General features: G+C 41.5%; 1 protein-coding gene across 1 annotated transcript in view; it reads right to left on the bottom strand.

Moving 5' to 3' along the window:
• Positions 1-1,297: 1,297 nt before the first annotated feature.
• Positions 1,298-22,289, bottom strand: part of LOC109936623 (prosaposin) — a 36,423-nt gene continuing 15,431 nt past the window's right edge. The window contains exons 7-12 of the mRNA XM_048616168.1: positions 14,389-14,484; positions 13,832-14,015; positions 12,970-13,133; positions 12,552-12,632; positions 9,220-9,327; positions 1,298-1,948 (exon numbers count right to left, since the gene is read on the bottom strand). Of these exons, the coding sequence (XP_048472125.1) occupies positions 1,913-1,948; positions 9,220-9,327; positions 12,552-12,632; positions 12,970-13,133; positions 13,832-14,015; positions 14,389-14,484 (669 nt within the window). The 3' untranslated portion in view covers positions 1,298-1,912. The remainder of the gene's footprint in view (positions 1,949-9,219; positions 9,328-12,551; positions 12,633-12,969; positions 13,134-13,831; positions 14,016-14,388; positions 14,485-22,289) is intronic.

Raw genomic sequence — 22,289 nt, forward strand, 5'->3', positions numbered from 1 at the left:
GTTAACATTTTGAGTCAAGTGATGCTTTGTCAGTTTTGATGAAACATTAACTGTTTTCTCTTTTCAGATGCTCCAGACCTATTGCGTTTCTCCAGGCACTGTTTTTTTTCAGATTTCTAGTATTGCAGTTATTTGTGCAGATATTTGATTGTTGAGTATACGGAAGCGGAGAAAGATGCATTTTGGGCACTAATTAGCTCCAGGGACCTGGGATAGTGCCAGTAAGTGGAGTTAATGCAAAACTCCATCTATTACCCTCCAGAATGGCAAAGCAGCTACGACAGTCTAGTGAAAACAACAACTTGTACAGTACCTTTAATGCAGTGAGATGTCCCAAGGGTTTTCACAACTGTGAAAATAATAGATTAGATCATTGGCTCAGTGGCTAGCACGGCTGCCTCCCAGCGCCAGGGACCTGGGTTCGATTCCACCCTCAGGCAACGCACATTCTCCCGTGTCTGCGTGGGTTTCCTCCGGGTGCTCCGGTTTCCTCCCACAGTCCAAAGATGTGCAGGCTAGGTGGATTGGCCATGCTAAATTGCCTGTAGTGTTCAGAGATGTGTAGATTAGGTGGGTTTATAGGGGGATAGGTCTGGGTGGGATGCTCAGAGTTTTGGTGTGGACTAAGTTGGGCCAAAGGGCCTGTTTCCACACTGTAGGGATTCTATGATTTTCTATATGAATCTTGGTAAAATATGTTTTAAGGAGTGACTTGCAGGAGTCATTGTTTCAGGAAGGGAATTCCAGATGCACAGACGACAATTGTGTAATGACTAAAATCTGCTCACGAGGCCAGTATTGGAGAAGGGCAGACATCCCAGGACTTGTGGGATTTGAGAAAGTTAAATAGATAGGGAGGGTACAGGCGATGGAGGAATGTGAAAATAAGGAAGACAGTTTTCAAAACCAAGATGATTGCTTAAATGGGATCTAACACAGGTCACTGAGTGCAGAAGTGATGTGCAGTTGTTATATATATATATAGACATGAGGGCACAGTGTCAGAGACTGGACAGGAATGCATTGCAATAATCAAAATCAGAGGTAACACAGATGAAGTTTTAAGCAGACAAACAGGTTGAGTATTATTTAAGTTGACATGTATTCCTCATGAGATTTCTGCACATGACTTGCTCCAGATGGTACACAATGAACACCTGTACCCCAGGCCAGAGAGTTGCCATTATAAGAAAATAAGGAATTTAAAAAAGTCTGCATCCACTGAACTCCCTTTGAGTTAACTGGAAATCAAATGCAGGCAGCTCCCACAGCACAAAGAATATGGCCACTGCACAGATAGGATTTAGTGTACATTTTATTGGCAAAGCACCTTACACACGTTTCACTAGATTCAAAGACAGACATCAAGGCAAACAGAAATTTGTACTCAAAAACACTAATATTCCAGAAACTTTGAACATGCTGGCCCAAGCCATTCAGACCAATCATACTCAGAAGTAGAGCTTAGTTAATTGTCAAGTAGTAAAACCAATCAAATCAAACTGCAAAAAAATTATACATTAATTGTCAAACTTGCAAAAGAATTATTGCACTGCTGCATTTTCCTTCCAGTGTACTATGTCCAAGGACTTACCTTGATATTCAATCTCCTGCAATATAGCATTGTTAGCAGCCCACCTAGTGCAACTAGTACCACAACTCAAGTGGGACTGGAAGTCAGAGGGCGCTTACAATCTACATATCACGACGAGGCAGTTAGACTATTAAACATCATTAGTTGTCGCAGATACAAGACTTTAAGGAACCTTGACAGATTGTTAGAGTAGATACATTTTTCTGCCTAATGTGGCAGTATACATTGCAAGCAAACAAAACTGAAAAATATTCCAGAGAAACAAAAATGATTCTTATTTTAAAATGATTATTGTCTTCATCCAGAAATTGATGCCTTTCAGTTCCAGATATGGCGTTTGCAATGATCAACAGCCTGTTGGGAGAAATACAAATTATTAGAAATTACAAAGTCAGTGATCAAAGACAGTATACTGACTCTGAAATACTGTCACCTCAGTTTCTGAAGATACTAAATTTCATAACACAGGTCAACTGATATGACCACCCTACGGTGTTATGCCTAAATGACCTTTCCTTAGAGAGACAGCTGGTATGAAAATAGTTAGAGTGAAGTTTTTCTGAAGTCCTCATGGTTATCATTAACATTGATGTTGAAGAAAAATGCAGACGGGATGGAAATATCGAAACAGTAGGAGTATGGAGATGTCCAGGGAACGATGAAACAGCAAGTTGCTGACTGTTTGTAACAGAATGCCTAGGGAGGCAGGTTGACGTGATCACAGGTACTTACAAAAAGTTTAATACGTACTTGGCAGGAAAATCAATTTGAGTTTAAGCTATTAAGCTTCAGGACAAGCTAAGTGGTGGAAATGGCCCACATATACATGCTTCTACATTTCAAAAAAGGTGCAGTCATGTCAATAGGTTATTTAACAAATCATCAAATTTGAATCCAACATGCTCTCCTGCAACACCGACAAATACAACACCCTTGTAACATGACAGAGTCTGGGTGCAGAAACTATGACTGGTTTCTCTTTCTCACCTGGGCACAGGATATTGAACCTATTGTCCAAGAGAGATTAAAGAAGATGAAGAATCACAATCCTGGGCCTGAAGCGTCTTTGTTACCAGGCCTCAACCGCAGACAAACTACAACCACCCCTTGTTCCACACCAGGTAAAATTTTTGACAATCCAAAGTACAGAAAGCGTGGAATGCCCTGAATCATAGAACATTACAGGAGACCATTCTGGGTTTATTAGTTTGGCTAACAGGATCAACAAGGCTCGACCCATTGCACCGCTCTCAGCAGAAACCTTTAGTAAGAATCTTCAGCTAAAAATGCCAAGTCGATAATTCATCTACGTATCTGCTAACCTGTCCACCAATACGCCAGTCATAGACAAGAGCGCTGAAGAGGGGTCAGATAACAGTAATTGTCTTTTATATCAACATTTGACTGAGTGTGGCATCAATGAGTTTTAGCCTTAATATTATTTGAAAAAAAATATGCAGGGTTACAGGGAGAAAGGGTCTAAGAGAATTACTCATTTGGAGAGCCAGTACTGACTCAATGGGCCAAATGGCCTTCTCTGCTTAACAATTCTGTGAATTGAAGTGAACAGGAAAATTCTCCATTCGTTGAAATCATTACCTAGCACAAAGGTTCTCGGATACCAATCATCTGAGTCTCAGGGCATTATGATAGGAGTTGCCGTAACATCCCAGAAGAAACCACCAGACCTTCACCAGAAATTCGGCATGAGGACAATTGCTGATAATTACACAGCCTTCAGTACTATTCACATGCGCTATTTATTGCATGGTCAAAGTGCACAACTATCAGATGGTCACGAGGTTTAACGTCCTATCCAACAATACACTGCTCCTCCAAGAACAGCAAGTGCATTGTAGATTACTGAAGACAAATTTGAATTGTGCACAGAGGTGACAATCTTGCAAATATCCAAGGCTGACAGCTACACTATAGGTGATATACTCTATTGACAATGCATTGGGGACAAAGATGGCAAGTGTTGAAAGGGATGGATTTGGTGTAAATCAAGCAGGTTGCTTTGTCCTGGATGATGTCAGGCTTCACGAGTGTGGTTGGAATGATATTTATCCAGGCAAGTGGGAGCAAATTACTGCAGATGTTGGAATCTGTACTGAAAACAAAAAAATTCTGGAAATCACAGCAGGTCCAGCAGCATCCATGGAGAGACATTAAGCCAAGTGATCACCCAGTCTGTGGTTGATTTCTTCAATGTAGAGGAGACTAGGCAAGTGGACTACTCCATCATTCTCCTGACTTGTGCCTTGCAGATGGTGAACAGGCTTTGGGGAGTCAGGTGGTGAGTTACTTACTGCGGGATTCCTAGTCTCGGATCGGTTCTTGGAGCCACTGTATTTACATGGCTAGTCCTGTTCAGTTTCTTGTCAATGATAAACCCCAGGATGTCGATAGTGGGGAATTCAACAATGAGTGATGCCCTTGAATGTCCAAGGATGATGATTAGATTTTCTTTTGGAGATGGCAATATCTCAGAGTAAGGATTGTGGGGTTAGAGAAGATTACCAACACAGGGAGGGACAACGCCATGGAGGGATTTGAGAAAAGGGGATCAGAAATTTGAAATCAATACACAGCTTAATTGGGAGTTAAATGTAGGTAAACAAGCAGAAATGATAGGGAACAGGATTTTGTGCAAGTTAAGATCCAGACAGCAGAGTTTTATCTATCTAACACACATTTAACCTCTACCAAAGAAAATGACCTGCTGTGAGGTTTATCAGCTTAGTGGAAGCTGACAGAGCAAACTCAGTCATATCAAAGCCTCTAAGTTTCAGAAACGGTGAGCTGGGGCACACACAGAAACTATCTTGGAAGCATGATGGCACTGACCACCATGACTGGGAGCGAGCTTGCTGTGAGTTATTCAAAATGGTGATAGGTTGTCCATCTAGCTGCATCATGCTTCACATCTTTTACATTCCACGCAAAGGAGAAAACAAAAAGTAAGATGCACACTCCAGACCCCACTAGCTCATAGGATGCCCTGCCCCATTTGCTCCAAGAGCTGCAAGAAGAGGACGAGCCTGCTCAGTCACATGAAATCACATAGCAGGGCTCATATACCAAGTAGATGGCATCCATGAATTGAGGGACAATCAATGATTCTGGGCTGAGGTGGGGAGAAGGAGGCAAATAGAAAATACTAGAGAAGCTGAGCATGTTTGGCAGTATCGGTAAACAGAAAAGACCATAAGACACAGGAATAGAATTAGGCCACTTAGCTCAAGTCTGCTCCCACCATTCAATCGTGGTTGAAATGTTTCTCAACCCATTCTCCTGCCTTCTCCCATAACCCTTGAAACCCCCCACCCCACCCCACCCCACCATTCAAGAACCTATCCATCTTGTCTTAAATACACTCAATTACTTGGCCTCCACAGCACTCTGTGGCAATGAGTTCCCACAGATTAACCATCTTTTGGCTGAATAAATTCCTTTCCATCATAGTTCTAAAGGGTTTCTGTTCAATTCTGAGGCTGTGCCTGTGGGTCTTAATCTCTCCTACTGGTGGAAAGATCTTCTCCACGAGTACTCCATCCAGGCTTCTCAGTATTCTGTAAGTTTTAACAAGATTCCTCCTTCATCTTCCTAAATTCCATCGAGTACAGACCCAGAGTCCTCAACTGCTCCTCACGTGACAAACCCTTCATCCATCAAGTCATTCTCGTAAACCTGCTCTGGACCCTCTTCAACACCAGCACATCCTTCCTTAGGGGCCCAAAACTGCTCATAATATTCCAAATGCAATCTGACCAGAACCTTATACCTGCAGAACTCAGCTAGTCACTGGTTGCTATCCTGAAAAAGACCCCTTTACCTCCACTTGCTGCCTTCTGCCTGTCAACCAATCCTCGATAAACGTCAATACCTTGTCCCTAACAACATGAGCTCTTGCCTTACTTAGTAGTGTCCTTGTCAAAGGCATTCTGGATATCCAAACAAATCACATCCACTAGCTCTCCATTGTCTAATTTGCTCACTACCTTCTCAAAGATTTCTAACAGATTTGTCAGAAGTGAACTCCCGTTGACAAAGCCATGCTGATTCATTCCTATTTTACCACGCACTTCCAAGTACTCCGCAATCTCATCCTAAATAGTGGACCTCAAAATCTTACCCTTGTCTGAGGTCAGGCTAACTGGCCTATGGTTTTGTGTTCTCTGCCTTCCTCCCTTTTTAAACCAGGGTGTTACATGAGCCATTTCCAGTTCTCTGGTACCTTCCTGATTCGAGATTTCTGAAAGATCATAACCAACGCCTCCACAATCTACTCAGCTATCCCCTTTACACCCTTGAGAATAGTCCATTGGTCCGACTAATTTATCTACCTACGGACCTTTCTGCTTCCCCAGTACCTTCTCCTTAGTGATGGACACTATACTCACCTCTGTGCCCAGAGTCTTTAAGTCCCAGTATGCTACTGGTGTCAAAACTCACGCAAAGTACCTATTCAGTTCCTCCTTTGTTCCCCATTACTACTTCTCCAGCCTCATTTTCCAGCAGTCCAATGGTCACTCTTGCCTCTCTCTTACCTTTCAGATATCTAAAAAACCTCTTGCAATTTTCTTTTATATTACTAGCTAGCTTACTCCCCTATTTCACCTTCTCCTCCCTTATTGTATTTTTATTTGTCCTCTGCTGATTTTTAAAGGCTGCCCAATCATCCTCACCACAATATGTATTTTTCCTTTTATGCTGTCCATAACCTCCCTTGTCAGTAATGGTTGCCTCATCTTCCCCTTCGTATGTTTCTTCTTTCTTGGGATGATTTGCTGCTGTACCTCCCATTTTACCCCCAGAAACTCCTGCCATTGCTGCTCCACGGTCTTCCCTGCTAGGCTCCCCTTCCAATCAACTCTAGCCAGTATACCCCTCTGGTCTTTGTAGTTACCTTTACTCAATTGTATTCAATTGATTCAATTATCTCCTAATGAAGTCTGCCTCATTACATATCACGAAATCTAGAACTACCTGTTCCCTAGTGGGTTCTATCACAAGCTGTTCCAAAAAGCCATCTTGTCTACATTGCACAAATTCCTTTTCTTGAGATCTGCTACTAACCTGATTTTCTCAGTCCACCTGCATCTTGAAGTTCCCTGTGATTATTGTAATAGTGTCTTTCTTACTTGCCTTTTCCATCTCATTTACTTTCTTCCCTACATCCTGACTATTGCTGGAGGCCGGTACACAAGTAATCAGGGTCTTTTTTCCTTTGTGATTCCTCAACTCTACCCAGATTGTATGCCTTCCAACTCTTATCACTTTAGATCAATATCAACTATCAATTTAGTTTCATATCTTACGCAAAAGGCAGTCCACCCCTCTGCCCATCTTTTTGATGGAACATATTTCCTTGGATATTCAGTTCCCAGCCCTGATCCCTTGCAGCCATGTCTCTGTGATACCCACAACATTGTACCTGCCAACTTCAACCTGTGCTACAAGCTCATTTACCTTGTTTTGTATACTGTGTGCATTTAAGTACAGCACCCTCAGTCCTGTGTTGCCTGACCACATACTCATAATTGTCTCCTAATCTGTGCTATGCCTGAAGTTACATTCCCGACCCTTTCGATAATCTCTGTCCTATTACTTTTTCTGGAAATTTTAACCACTGCTGAGCCCACCACCGCACTAACTTTTTCCATAATTTTCCATGTAACTGAAGCCACTCCCATCCTGCCATGATTAGTTTAGAAAAGCAGAATTAACGTTTCATGTCTAGGGACCCTTTGTCACAATTGAAAATGGCTTGAAGGTGGTATTTTTGTTGATAAGGGCAGGGGCTAGGGAGCAGGTAAAGATAGAGTGCTTGGGGATGGTACTGAGAAAGAGAAAAAAGGGACAGACAAATGAAAAGATTGCTGATAAGCAGTAAGAGTAGGAATAAATGGATCTTTTTCTGAATGGCAGACAGCAACCAGTGGAATACTGCAGATCAGTACTAGGTTACCAGCTAACCACAATATATGTTAATAAGGGTTGAGCTATGGAGAGGATGCAGAGATGTTGCAGTGTGATTCGGACAGGTTGAGTGAGTAGGCAAATGCATGGCCGGTGCAGTATAATATCGATAAATTTGAGGTTATCCACTTTGATAACAAAAATAGGAAGGCAGATTATTATTTAAATGCCTGTAAAATGAGACAGGGAAGCATTTAATGAGACCTGGGTGCCCTTGTGCACCGATCACAGAAAGCAATCGTGCAGGTGCAGCAGGCAGTAAAGAAGGCAAATTGTATGCTGGCTGTACTCAAATCCTCTCACTGCGAAGGCCAGTATACAATTTGCCTTCTTTACTGCCTGCTGCACCTGCACGATTATTTTCTGTGACCAGACAGGTTAGATGCAGAAAGGATGTTCTCAATAGTGGGGAAGTCCAGAACCAGGGATCACAGTTTAAAAATAAGGAGAAGACCTTTTAGGACTGAGATGAGGAGAAATTTCTTTACCCAGAGTGGTGAGCCTGTGGATTTCACTACCACAGAAAGTGGCTGAAGCCAAAATATTATATGTTTTCAAGAAAGAGGTACATACAGGTCCTGAGGCTAAAGGAATTACTGAATATGGGAGGTGGGATTCGTTTATTTAGCTCGGTGATCAGCCATAGTCATAATGAATGGTGGGACAGGTTCATGCAGTTGAATGTTCCTATCTACCATCATTCTACATGAGACAAACGATGGCAGAGGAACACGGCAGTGTGTTGAAGCTGTAAGCTACAGGAAAACTGTTGTTTTTTCACAAACAGAACATAGGTGTTCAGTAAAGCAGTCATCCTGCCTGCATGTGGGCAGTGAATACAGCAGACTAAATGGTCAAGTACGGCCACCTGTGATTGCATGGGAACGTGCTGTGGGGTGTGAGGAGTGATGGAAGAGTGGGGGAGGGGAGGAGGAGGAGGAGGAGGGAATGCGTGTCTATGCCTGCAGATGTCACCAGTGGTGTAAATGTTGGCTAATGATCCTATGGATGCAGAGGCTGGTGGGGTGGAAAGTGAGGACCGGGTGAGTCTATTGGTATTGTGGAGGTGAGAGAAGGGTGAAGGGAGAAGTGAAAGGAATGGGTTGAACATAACGGAAAGCCCTGTCAACCATGCTGGCTAGGTTTATTTTTTGGAGCAGGGCAGGAAGGGATTGGGGTTGGAGTTGGGGGTGTGGGGGGAGCAGGGATAACGTTGGACATTTCCAAGGTGCCCCGCACGGCCCCACAAACAAAAAAAAAAAAAAAAAAGTGGAAAGTGGACATGTCTGAGCTCCCTGCCCCTTGTCATAAGCATAAGTACCATCCTTCCTCAGCCATTTTTCGGTCTGAAGGAGGGTCATTGGAATCGAAATGTTTATTTCTGCTTCTCTCTCTACATATGCTTTCAGACCTGTTGTATTTCCCCAGGACTCACTGTTTTGTGTTTCAGATTTACAACATCTGCAGTTTTTTGTAATTTTTTTGAAAAGAGTGCAACGCCCCCTCTATCATCAAGGAATGTTAAGGTCATCTGGGATGGCAACATCACTTGGCCTAATACACACAGTTGGAGCTCTTACTTGGCACGCTGTGCCCAAATACCACAGCACTTTTGCACTGCTGGTATGTTAGTTACTTACATTGCACTGAGTTGCAGTCTCCATGTTCTTACACCAGTACGATGGACCCCAAACACATTTATCAGCTCCCAGCAGATGTTGTTTTGCAGCTCCACAAAGCCCAGCTTTCTGTTGATGGAAATGCAAATTTATCAGGCACAAACTAACAGAACTGCAAGATCCAAGAAACTCTGAAAAGGTGGACCACAGTAAAGGTCAGTCGTCCATTTGAGAAGTCTTGCTTAATACTCCCAATCCTGTTGATTAAATTTCCAGTCATTAAAATTTCAAATACAACGGGGAGAAAAGTAGTATTCTCCTTTACCCGGTTAGGCAGGCACACTCCTCGCAAACCACTGGTTTCCCATGGTGCTGCTCACAGTAAACTACTGCTTCACTATATAAACAGAGAATGCTGGAAATACTCAGCAGGTCAGACAGAATCTGTCGAGAAAGAACAAGAGTTAATGTTCCAGATGCATGCTCTTTCATCAGAACATAACAGAAAAAAAAAGTTTTTAAAAGCCAGTAGAAGGATGGGGAGGAAGAGAAAGAACAAAAGGGGAGGTCTGTGGTAGAGTGGAAGACATTCAGACTCTATTTTGAAACTGGAAGGGTGATGATGAGGATATGAAAGCAGAGCTAGCTGAAGTGAATCAGTAAATTAGATTAAAGTATAGGTTCATAGAGATACAGCAGCAGGCAAAGAGGGGATTTCAGAACACAAAACAGGTATATCCCAGTAAGTAAAACAAAAATCCAAGGGACAAACACCATCTGTCATTAACTAGAAAGGTTAATGATAGCTTCAAACTTTCAATCATTTGTGGGACATGAAAACTGTAAAGAATGAAAAAAAAAGGAGAAAAAAATCAGAGCACAGAGGAAAATAGATAGTAAGAGTTCTTAAAAATATTTTAAAAAGATGAGTTAACCAAGTGAGCTTTGATATATAGTGAGACAGGTGAATTAGAAAATTGAAAATAGGGAGGTGGCAGATAAACTGAACTAACATTTTTCATCACTCTTCAGTATAGAGAATACAAACACCCCAGGATCAGAAGATCAGGAAATGTAAATGAGGATGGAACTCATAAGAAATTCAATAGCCACAGAAGTGGTACTGAGTAATCTGGAGTTGTAAACTGACAAGTACCCAGGTCCTGATGCTCTTAAAATAAGTAACTAATTAAATTGATACATTTGTTTGAATTTTCCAAATCTCTTGATTTGGGGAAGGTTCCATTACAAAGAAAGATAAGGAATGTTAACTTTCTTATTCAAAAAGAGAGTGATACACAGGCAGGAAACTACAAGCCAGTTGGTTTTACATCTATCATGGGGCATCATAAAATCCATAGTGTGGAAGCAGGCCATTCAGTCCATCGAGTTCACGTCGACCCTCTGAAGAACATCCCATCCAGACTCACCCTTCTACCCTATCCCTGTAACCCTGCATTTCCCACCTAGCCTGCACAGCCTTGGACATTATGGGCAATTTGGCATGGCCAATCTGCCTAACCTACACATAAGACCATAAGACATAGGAGCAGAAAATAGACCATTTGGCCCATTGAGTCTGCTCCGCCATTCAATCACGGCTGATAAGTTCCTCAACCCCATTCTCCCGCTTTCTCCCCGGGAGGAAACCAGAGCACCCGGAGGAAACTCAAGCAGACACGGGGAGAATGTACAAACTTCACAGTTACCAAAGGGTGGAATCAACCCTGGGCCCTTGGCCTATGAGGCAGCAGTGCTAACCACTGAGCCACTGGGAAAGTGTTAAGAGCTATTCAAGATTCTACAGCACAGCACTTAAATAGGTTCAAGGTAAACAAATAGTGTGATGTGGCTTTTTGAAAGGGAAATCATGTTTGACCAATCAATAGGAGTTCTTTGAGTTGGTAACCTGGGCTGTGAATGAAAATGAACCACTGGGTGTACTGCTATTGGATTTCCAGAAAGCATTTGATAAAGTGCAACATTAAAGGTTACAGCAGAAGATAATAGCTTATTGTGTAGGGAGTAACATATTGGCATGGTTAAAGATTGGCTGGCTAACAAGAAGCAGAGAGAAGGTATCGATTGGTCTTTTTCAAGTTAACTTAATGTGACACAAGTGATCTGCCACAGGGATCAACGCTGGGGTTTCAAATGTTTACATTTTGTTTAAATGACATGAAGGGATGGACATATGGTTCCCAAATTTGAATTAGAGTAGGGATCTAGCATATGCAGTATTATCATGGGAAAATGCTAAAAGGTCAATTTTGGCCAAGAAGAATAAGGCGGCTATTATCTAAATGATGTGAGATTGCAGAATTCCGGAGATGCAGAGGGATCTGGGTGTTCTAGTGCATGAATCACAAAAGGTTAGAATGTATGTACAGCAAACAATTAGGAAAACTAATATAATAGAGGGGATAATAATTGAGGGGGTGATAATCGAGGCTTTGGGGAGTCAGGAGATGAGTTACTCACTGCAGTATTCCTAGCCTCTCACAAACTTGTAGCCACGTATTTATATGGCAAGTCAACTGGAGTCTCCGGTCAATGGTAACCCCAGGATGTTGATATTAGGGATTCAGTGATGGTAACATCATTGAATTTTAAGGAGCGGTGTTTAGATTGTCTGATATTGGAGATGGTCATTGCTGGCACTTGTGTGGAGTGCTTGTTACTTGTCACTCATCAGTCCAAGCCTGGATACTGTCCAAGTTTTGTTGCATTTGAACATAAGACCATAAGGAATTGGAACATGAGTAGGATCATGCCTAATTCAACACACCTCATATCCACTTTGTGTTTTCCCTGCAATCCTGGATTCCCCTACTGATTGAGAGTCTACCTATCTCAGCCTTAAATATATCCAAGGACTCTGTCTCCACAGCTCTGTGACAAGGAGTTCCAAAGACACTCAACTCTCGGAAGAATTTCATCCTTATCTCAGTCTCAGAATAAGAGGAGGACCAGTTTAAGACTATGTCCTCTGGTACTAAACTCTCCCATGAAGGGAAACAGCTTCTCAGCATTTAGCCTGTTAAGCCCCTTAAGAATCCTATATGTTTTAATGAGATCACGACTCATTCTTCTAAACTCCAATGAGTAGAGCCCCAACCTATTTAGCTTTTGCTCATAAGATAATCCCACCATACCAGGGTCCAGGTACAGATTACTTCAATTGTAACTAATGGTGAACACTGTGCAGTCATCAGAGAACGTCTCCACTTCTGAACTGTCGATGGAGGGAATGCTTAGCCAACAATATCCACATCCCATTAATAAATTAAATAAACTACTCCAACACTGCAACTTTCATAGAGCAATCTTTTAGAAAGTTAAATAATACTCACTGTGCAAACAAAATCTGGGTCCAAACTTTCCAACAAAATATGCAGTAGGACCGATCCATACTCAGCTATTAGGTTGATACACTGAAACACAAAGCACTTGTTTCAGCAGTTAAGCAATGCAGGAAATTTCATGCATTAACAGCAGGAAACACATTCAACAAAATGATGGGATTGGTGGGCCTCAGCAGCATACTCTTCACACTGCAACCAGAGCACCCCATCCCACTGGTACAGACCTGCAGGGAAAGATGCTGAAGTTCACAAGAAAGCCCCTAAACAATGTCATGGTCCACCTGCAGAATGCACGGTGTAGGAGGCTTCCATTTGGTCGCCATACCTACACTGGTTAGGCTACAACATTGAGTTATACTGTTGGGTCTCTCACACTGCAAAGCTGGGAATGCTGCTGATCTTTTACCTCATCACGCACTGTAGTTGGCAGCATGCTACAGACTTTATCCAGGGCATTCTCAATCTCCTGCTCTGTGGAATTCTTTTCCAGTGCGGCATCCAGATACCTTATCACAGTGATACAGATTTCACACAAAGGACCCGTTTTCAGCTGGTTCGGTTTAACGTCCTCTGAAATTAAAAAAGGCAAGCATCAGAACACACATCAAACCCAGATTCACTGGAGACTGTATACAAAGAATGTAGTTGCATAAATAAAATTCTTACACCATCTAACCTTAAAGTAGTGAACACTGATGGTTTCAATCAAATAACCCAGACAACTGTCCAAAGCAATGACCCAGGTACTGGGGACAGAGAATGATGAAAATATAAAGGTGCTGTTAACTATGAGTCATGAGCACATCTTCCTGCTGCAGGCTTAATTTTGGTTCATATCCTCTTTGACAATCAACTCACTGAGACACACAGTTGGTTCTCCTAAACATGATTTAAACACACAATCCCCAATAATTCTGAACTGTTTTGCTTAAGTGTTAAAAATACTTGCATTCTAACCATCTGACTGCTTCAAGGCTTCACATTCATTACATAATATACAGGAAAGCAGCTTTGTTAGGGGTTGCAATTTGAAAAACTTTGGTATTAACAACAAAAACTTACAGACATTCATGCAACATCACAAGGGAGTTGACATTAAACAAACCAGCACAGGCAGCCGAGCTCTTAATTTGACATCTGCAATGGGTAGACAGTCTGTCTGCCCGAGAAGCCCCCTGACCATAGCTATGTTTCAATGACCTCAAGGTCATTAACATCTTAGTCCATTAACAGCCCAGCACTTTAATAGAAAGAAAAATTTCACGCACCAGTAACCACACGTTGTGTATTACTGCAGAGACCAATGACTCTGCATACTAAAGCAGGATTCAATTCCTGTGCAAGAAGATCCACCACAGCTTTCCCATATTGTTCGACAAAGTCATTGCATTCACTTTTGACAGTGGCTGGCAAAAGGGAACATACTTTCTCCACGATGTTAACAATCATCTCCTGTAGGTGAGATGCATATTAATACAATTTTACCAAGAAGAATCCCTTACACGTTTCAAGCCTGTTACATGATATTCCCATACTGCAGGTCTGGCCAATATCCATCCTTGAATCAATAGTACAGAATCAAATTATCTGGTCATTATAATATTGCTACTCAAACGTAAATCCTATTTTTCTTACATCAGTGACTACACTGATGTCAAAGTACTTAATTGGTTGTAAAGCATTTTGTAACATTTTCTGGATGTGAAAGCAGCTATTTAAATTCAGGTCTCTTGATCACCTCTTTTCCCTCAAATTGGAAACAGCTGCACAACTGTGTTTTTTGAGCTAGTTTTATAACCCTTACTCTGAAGTTTCAGGTGCTCACCTCAGTACTGTTCTTCTGCAGGTATCTGTCAATCTCTTGCAAGACAAACTCACAGATTACACACCCTTGCGATGCTGTCACAGACACTGGGCTTTTCTAAAGACAGAAAACACTTAACATGAGGAAATAATTGAGGTCAGTGATATCATTGTATAACTTACCCTGGAAAAATGCAATAATGTCTAAATTGAATGATATTTCTCCCTGTTATCAATCAAACCAGACCATGGCTAGTTCCAAACATCTTCCTAAGAGACATGGTGAGTTGAACACAGTTCTCAGATCTGCTTTAAAGAATATTCGCTAGATTAACACAGCTCCCTATCCTGCTTAAATCACCATGTGAGCTGAACACAGCTTCTAGTGAATTTTAATGGAACAGAGAAAACAATCTGATCAAAAAAATAAGAACTCAATTAGGGAGTTTTTACAAAACAAAGTCACATTCCTTTAGTTTGGGGAAGTTACCACATCTTTGTTCACTTTGGAGACGATAAAGTTGGCCCTGGGATTCCTCAAGGTTGAATCATTAGACCTTGAGCTCAATTGACTGAAAATTGAGCGGAATCATCACAAACCTTTCCTTTCCCAACATGAACAGTAAACACAGTGATGGCGACAATTCCAGCTCCTACAAGAGCTCAGTATATGGCTCAGGTGCCTTTAGAAGATATGGCAGAAAATACAGATTGCCAGAAATGTTATACGTGACCTCAACAGGAATGGCTGGAAGACAAGAATCAACTAGCTATGCAGGTTAGACTGTATAAAGATTTTAACCCAGACACATGAAGCAGTCACAAAGGTGCCTACAGCATATAATCAATTGTGACCGGATGTCTTTAATCAATGGGGTCTCCAAAGGATAAGTGGAGTCTATTTCAGGAACAGGAAGATGAGAAAGAGTACAGCACAACTAATTTCAGTACATCAGTTGCCAATAATTATGATTATTTAGCTGATCAAATCGGAACTTGGATATGGTGGAACCTCCACCTCAATCTAACATGGCTGACCAAATACACCAATGAAACCTGAATCATCAAGGATCCAACAAAAGCTCAGAAATAAAAGAGGTAGACCACTTGGTCCCTCGAACCTGCTCTGCCACTCAAAAAGTTCATGGCCGATTCGTTTGTGCTCTCAATTCCATGTTCCCAGCTTTCTGCATAATACTGCCGAACAACTCCTCTACTAAGTTAATATTCTCAGATACATCCTATTAGCCTTTGTTTACAAGCACTGTAACTTTTTGTAAATCATGTACTGGACACCAAAATCCCTTGGCACCTTGGAATTCTGTGGTCGTTTTCTATTTAACTAATACTGTGCTTTTTTACTCTTCCTTACAAAGTGAACATCATCACATTTTCCCACATTTTGCTCCATCTCTCAGATTTTTGCTCACTCATTCAAGCTATGTTTGTCACAATTAAAAAGAGAAAGCACTGAAGAACTAAAACTTTCAAGAAGGGTCATTTTATCCACAGATGCTGCCAGCATTTCTATTTTTGTTTCTGATTTCCAGCATTCACAGTTCTTTCATTTTTTAAATCTACATTTGTCATACAGTCATAAAGCATGGAAACACACCTTCAATTCAACTCATCCATGCCAACCAAGTTCCCCGAACTAAACTCATCTCACTTGCCTGCGTTTGGCCCATATCCCTATAAATCCTGCCTACTCATGTACCTGTCCAAATGTCTTTTAAATGTTGTAACTGTACTTGCATCCACCACTTCCTCTGGCAGTTAATTCCACATATAAACCATCCCCTATTTGAAAACGTTGCCCCTCAGGTCCCTTTTAAATCTTTCTCCTCTCACCTTAAAAAATGCCCTCTAGTTTTGAACTCCCCTACCCTAGGGAAAAGAACTTTGCTATTCACCTTATCTATGCCCCTCATGATTTTATAAACCTTGACAAGGTTACCCCTCAACCTCCTATGTTCCAATGTAAAAAGTCCTAGCTTATCCAGCCTTTCAGAGTCACAGAGATATACAGCACGGAAACGGTCCAACTCATCCATGCCGATCAGATATCCTAAATAAACCTGGTCCCATTTACCAGCGTTTGGCCCATATCTCTCCAAACCCTTCCTATTCATATACCCATCCAGATACCTTCTAAATGTTGTAATTGCACCAGCCTCCACCACTTCCTCTGGCAGCTCATTTCATACACGCACCATCCCCTGCATGAGAAAGTTGCCCCTTAGGTCCCTTTTAAATCTTTCCCAACTCACCTTAAACCTATGCCCTCTAGTTTTGGACTCCCCCACTCCCAAGGAACAGGTCTTGTCTATTTACCCTATCCATGCCCCTCACGATTGTATAAACCTCTATAACGTCACCTCTCAGCCTCTGACACTCCAGGGAAAGTAGCCCCAGTCTGTTCAGCCTCTCCCTATAGCTTAAACCCTACTACCCTGGCAACATCCTTGTAAACCTTTTCTGAACCCTTTCAAGTTTCACAACATCCTCCCTATAACAGGGAGACCAAAATTGCACGCGGTATTCCGACAGTAACCTAACCAATGTCCTATACAGCCGGACATAACCTCCCAACTCCTATACTCAATGCACTGACCAACAAAGGCAAGCATACCAAATGCCTTCTTCACTATCCTACCTATCTGGGATTCCACTTTCAAGGAACTATGAACCTGCACTCTAAGGTCTCTTTGCTCAGCAACACTTCCCAGAACCTTACCATTAAGTGTATAAGTCTTGTCCTCATTTGCCTTTCTAAAATGCAGCATCTCGCACTTATCTAAATTAAACTCCACCTGCCAATCCTTAGCCCATTGGCCTACCTGATCAAGAATCCGTTGTACTCTGAGTAACCTTTTTTGCTGTCCACTATACCTCCAATTTTGGTGTCACCTGCAAACATACTAATCATGCCTCCTACATTCACATCCAAATCATTTAAATAAACAACAAAAAGCAGTGGACCCAGCACCAATCCTTGTGGCACACTGCTGGCCTACAGTCTGAAAAGTAACCCTCCACCACCACCCTCTGTCTTCTATCTTCGAGCCAATTCTGTATCCAAGTAGCTAGTTCTCCCTGTATTCCATGTGATCTAACCTTGCTAACCAGTCTACCATGAGGAACCCTGTCGAATGCCTTACTGAAGTCCATATACCGTAAAAGTTGAATTTTTTAGTCTGTTTTTTAAGGTTAAATTTAGAGGTTTGACTATTACATGGATTCTACTTTTGAGGAGCTGAAATCCATGCAACGGTCCAAAATACTGTATCATTAGCAGAAGCCCAACTGATCTCTAAACAAATAAAGAAAAAAAACAATGAATTATGGTACCAGTAATTACTGATAATGACAATAAAAACAAAAATGAATTACCAGTAGTAAGCTTTTATTTATGCATACAAAAGTTAAACAATATCTTCAGTGCCGAATAAAGCTTCATATCATCAGGATGGACGTTATCATCGCATGGATCCTCTTCAACTTCGCTGTGTGTAATTAGAGGTAGCACATCATCCGCTTCTTCTTCTTCATCTATGTCATCTCATAATCATCCTCTGTACTGTCCAATGTATTCAAAATTCCACATTTCTTGAATGATTTGAAAATAGTGTCAGCTTTTATTTCCTTTCATGAATCGACGATCCACTTACAGATCAGTGGCAGTGATGGAGCCTGCATGCTGCCTCCTCTCGCAAATGTTTTTTCTCCATCACGCATCTAGTTATTCCACTTCATTCTCATCATGTCCTTAAATGGCTTATTGATACTAACATCCATTGCTTTCAAAACACTACGTCTACCGGGAATTACAGCTACATCAGTGTTTTGTGATCAGACGTTATCAACAACCACCTTCACTAAATGTGATCTAAACTGGTCCCAGACGAGCAAACTCTCTTCCCTGCGTAGTCCACCCGGTTGTAAATTTCAAACTTCCTTTATCCATGTTCTACATCCACCTTCATCCATCCAGCCTTGTAAATGCATATGGATGACAATTCCTTTTGGAAATTTCTGCTTCGGCAAAGTTTTTCTCTTAAAAACAGCCATTGGTTTTAACTTAGTGCCTTCAGCCATACAAGAACGAACTATAGTAAAGCCAGTTTTCTCATTGCCAGTGGTTTTTACCAATACTGTTTTTTCTCATTTTTGGTTCACAGTTCGATTCTCCAGTCAAGAGTAATAGGGGTTTTGTTCATGTTTCCAAAACATGATAACTTGTAGCCTTTCTTCTGATTACAAACTGGTGAATCTGTAATCTCTTACCTTTGAGTTTAGCAGGCAGCTTTTGTGCAATCTTAGTTCTCTGCCGAAGTACTAAGTCATGCCTTCTCATGAACCTTGCGCACCATCCAGCACTTGCCTTAAAATCCGAACTACTATCCTTCTTTGATTTGTTTCGTGCACAGATTTGGATGGCTTCACGACTAAAACATCTTCTATTTTGACAATTTTCAAGTATCCACTCAGCAACTTTTTTCTCCAATTGTGGCCACTTGCTAGATTTACTCTGTTGGCACACTTTCGTCTTGGCATTGTCTGAAGTTGGTTTGATAGCTTTCTTCAGTCTCTCACAAGTGTCTCCAAGACACAAAATTCTCTTACTGCTACAGTGTTATTGGTCTTCTCTGCAACCTCAATTACTTTCATTTTAAACATTGTTGTATAATTTTTGTTTTTCTTTAGAGGGCATTTTTACACAAAATGATGAAGAAATTTGAAAACCTCAACTTGGTATATGACTATATTCCTCAAGTGCCTGACTCTGACCTGATGGGGCTTAAACTTTCGTCCCAAATTCTTCCATTTCCCTCTGTTTTCTCTCATCTACTGTTGTTTTAGCTGACTCTCATACAGTCTCACCAATCATTTCCTCATTCTAACATTTACCAGTATGTACAGGATAACTCATAAATGTTGACCTTTATCCGTGAAGAACTAGGATCGACTTTTACACGAGATATATGGAAAACTCAAGGTTTTTCGGCCAAAAATAGGGAGTTAACTTTTACATGAGATCAACTTTTACTCAAGTATACATGGTAGGTCACATCCACCACTCTGCCGTCATCAATCCTCTGTTATTTCTTCAAAAAACTCAAGTTAGTGATACACAATTTCCCATGCACAAAGCCATGCAGACTATCTTTAATCAGTCCTTGCTTTTCCAAAAACATGTAAATCCTGTCTCTCAGGACTCCCTCCAACAACTTGCCTACCATCGATGTCAGGCTCACCAGTCTATAGTTCCCTGGCTTTTCCTTACCACCTTTCTTAAATAGCGGCACCACATTAGCCAGCCTCCAGTCTTCCGGCACCTTGCCTGTGGCTATCGATGATACAAATTTCTCAGCAAGGGGCCCAGCAATCTCTTCTCTAGCATTCCACAGAGTACTAGGGTACACCTGATCAGGTCCTGGGAATTTATCCACCTTTGTGTGTTTAAGACATCCAGCACCACCACCTCTGTAACATGGACATTTTCAAGATGTTGCTATTTATTTCCCCACGTTCTCTATCTTCCATATCGTTGTCCACAGTAAAGGCAAAATACTCATTAGTATCTCCCCCATCTCATGCAGTTCCACAGGTAGGTGGCCTTGCTGATCTTCTTTATAACTCAAACTCTCCAGCCCTGGCAACATCCTTGTAAACCTTTTCTGCATCCTCTCCAATTTAGTAATATCCTCCTTATAGCAGGGCAACCAGAACTGTACATAGTATTTCAAAAGTGGCCTCACCAACATCCTGAACAACCTCAACAAGACGTCCCGACTTCTATACTCAATGGTCTGAACAATGAAAGCAAGAATGTTAAATGCCTTCTTCACCACTCTGTATACCTCTGATGTCACTTTCAAGAAATTACATACCTGAAGCCCTAGATCTCGCTGTTCAACAACACTATCTGAAGCCCTACCATTAACTGTATAAGTCGCACATTTGTTTGTTTTACCAAAATGCAATACCTCACATTTATCGGAATTAAATTCCAGCCACCACTCCTCAGCCCACTGACTCAACTGATCAAGATCCTTTTGTATTCTTACATATCCTTCTTCACTGTCCACCATACCAACAATTTTGGTGTCATCCACAAACTTACCATCCATATTCTCATCCAAATCATTTATATAAATGACAACAACAGTGGATGCAGCACAGATCCCTGCAGAACACCGCTGCTTGCAGGCCACCAGCGTCAAAAGCATCCCTCCGCCATCACCTTCTGTCTGCTACCGTCAAGCCAATTTTGTGTCCAACTGGCAAGCTCTCCCTGAATCCCATGTGGTCTCACTTCACTAACCAGTTTTCAATTTTCTTTTGTGAGGGAAAAATATTGGGCATGGCTCCATTTTATCAAGCACGTTATTCCTACAAAGGATTCTAATCAATAGATTAAATATATGTCTTTGTCAAAATTTTAGTGACATTTTTGATTAGCTTGAATTTCCCTAGTGTGGTAGCTGTTATCTCTTTCATGATCAATTCTAACACCTTCCGTACACTACACGGTGCTACACACAGACAGAAGGCTGGAAACATGGACATGGTGATCACAGAATCATAGAATCCCTACAGTGTGGAAACAGGCCCTTTGGCCCAACAAGTCCACATCGACCCTTACAGCATCCCACACAGACCCATCACCCTATAACCCCCCTAATCTACATATCCCTGAACTCTACGGGCAATTTAGCATGGCCAATCCATCTAGCCAGCACATCTTTGGATTGTGGGAGGAAACCGGAGCACCCGGAGGAAACCCACGCAGACACGGGGAGAATGTGCAAACTCCACACAGGGTGGGATCGAACCAAGATTCCTGGCGTTGTGAGGCAGCAGTGCTAACCACTGAGCCACCGTGCCATCCCAAATGTGTTGTAATGAATGTGACTGCACTGTTCAAAGCAAGTTTTAAAAGAGGCTTTTAAATTTATCATGAGTTTTGACACTGAATAGAGAAAAAGAAAACACATCTTACAGTAAGGACAGCTGTTAGGAGAATGAACAGCTTTGCTAAGAATAAATGAGGCAAAAAAAACCCCTGCAAATCTTTAGAGAAGCTTAAAGAGAAGTTCTGCTTCAAAACTCAACTCAGAGGAAAAGCTACGGGAGAAGTGCAACAAGAAGATTAAACAGTCCTCATGGTTTTGCCAAGGGCCAGCAGATGATAGCTAAATGTTCACCTTCTGTGGTGTACACTTTCAGACTGTAAGACTCTGTTCAGGTTTACATCTGGTCCAAAAAAGTGACATCAGTCCAACATATACTGGTTCTGTGAAAGAGTTATCTAGTTAATCTTGTTACCCTACATTCTCTGCCTTGCAATTTTTGGTTTCAAGTATTTGTGCAATTTTCTTCCATCACTGAATCTATTGAACCTCCATGTTAAGGTAGTGCATTCCAGACATAATGCACTGTGTAAAAGAATTCTGCTCAATTTTCCCCTGGATTCTCAACAGTCTAAGTAAATGCTCTCAGAACAATCCTAATTTCTTTTCAGATAAGTGAAATCCCTCAATCCGGGTATGTAACTGGCAAATATTGTAAAAGGAATGACGGATTTTAATTATCAGAAAATAATGAACAGGCTAGGATTTTCCTCACTAGAAAAAAAGGAAAGCTGAGGTCATAAAATATTGAGGGGCTTGATAGGGGTCGACAGAGAAGAAGGACCTAAAAACTAGTTGTCAAAAATATAAAATAGTCATTAATTGATCCAATGGGGATGAAGCAGGATGAAGCATGTACATGTGGAACATAAGGGGAAGCACAGGCCTATTTCTGCCCTGTAAACTCTGCGTAAATCCCCTCTTTACCCTGAGGCCTCAACATTTCTAATGCTGTGGGGCTCGGAACTGAGGCAGAGTGTTATAATCATTTACCTTCTTTGTTACT

This window comes from Rhincodon typus, chromosome 34, assembly GCF_021869965.1.
Source record: "Rhincodon typus isolate 14 chromosome 34, sRhiTyp1.1, whole genome shotgun sequence".
Classification (NCBI taxonomy): domain Eukaryota; kingdom Metazoa; phylum Chordata; class Chondrichthyes; order Orectolobiformes; family Rhincodontidae; genus Rhincodon; species Rhincodon typus.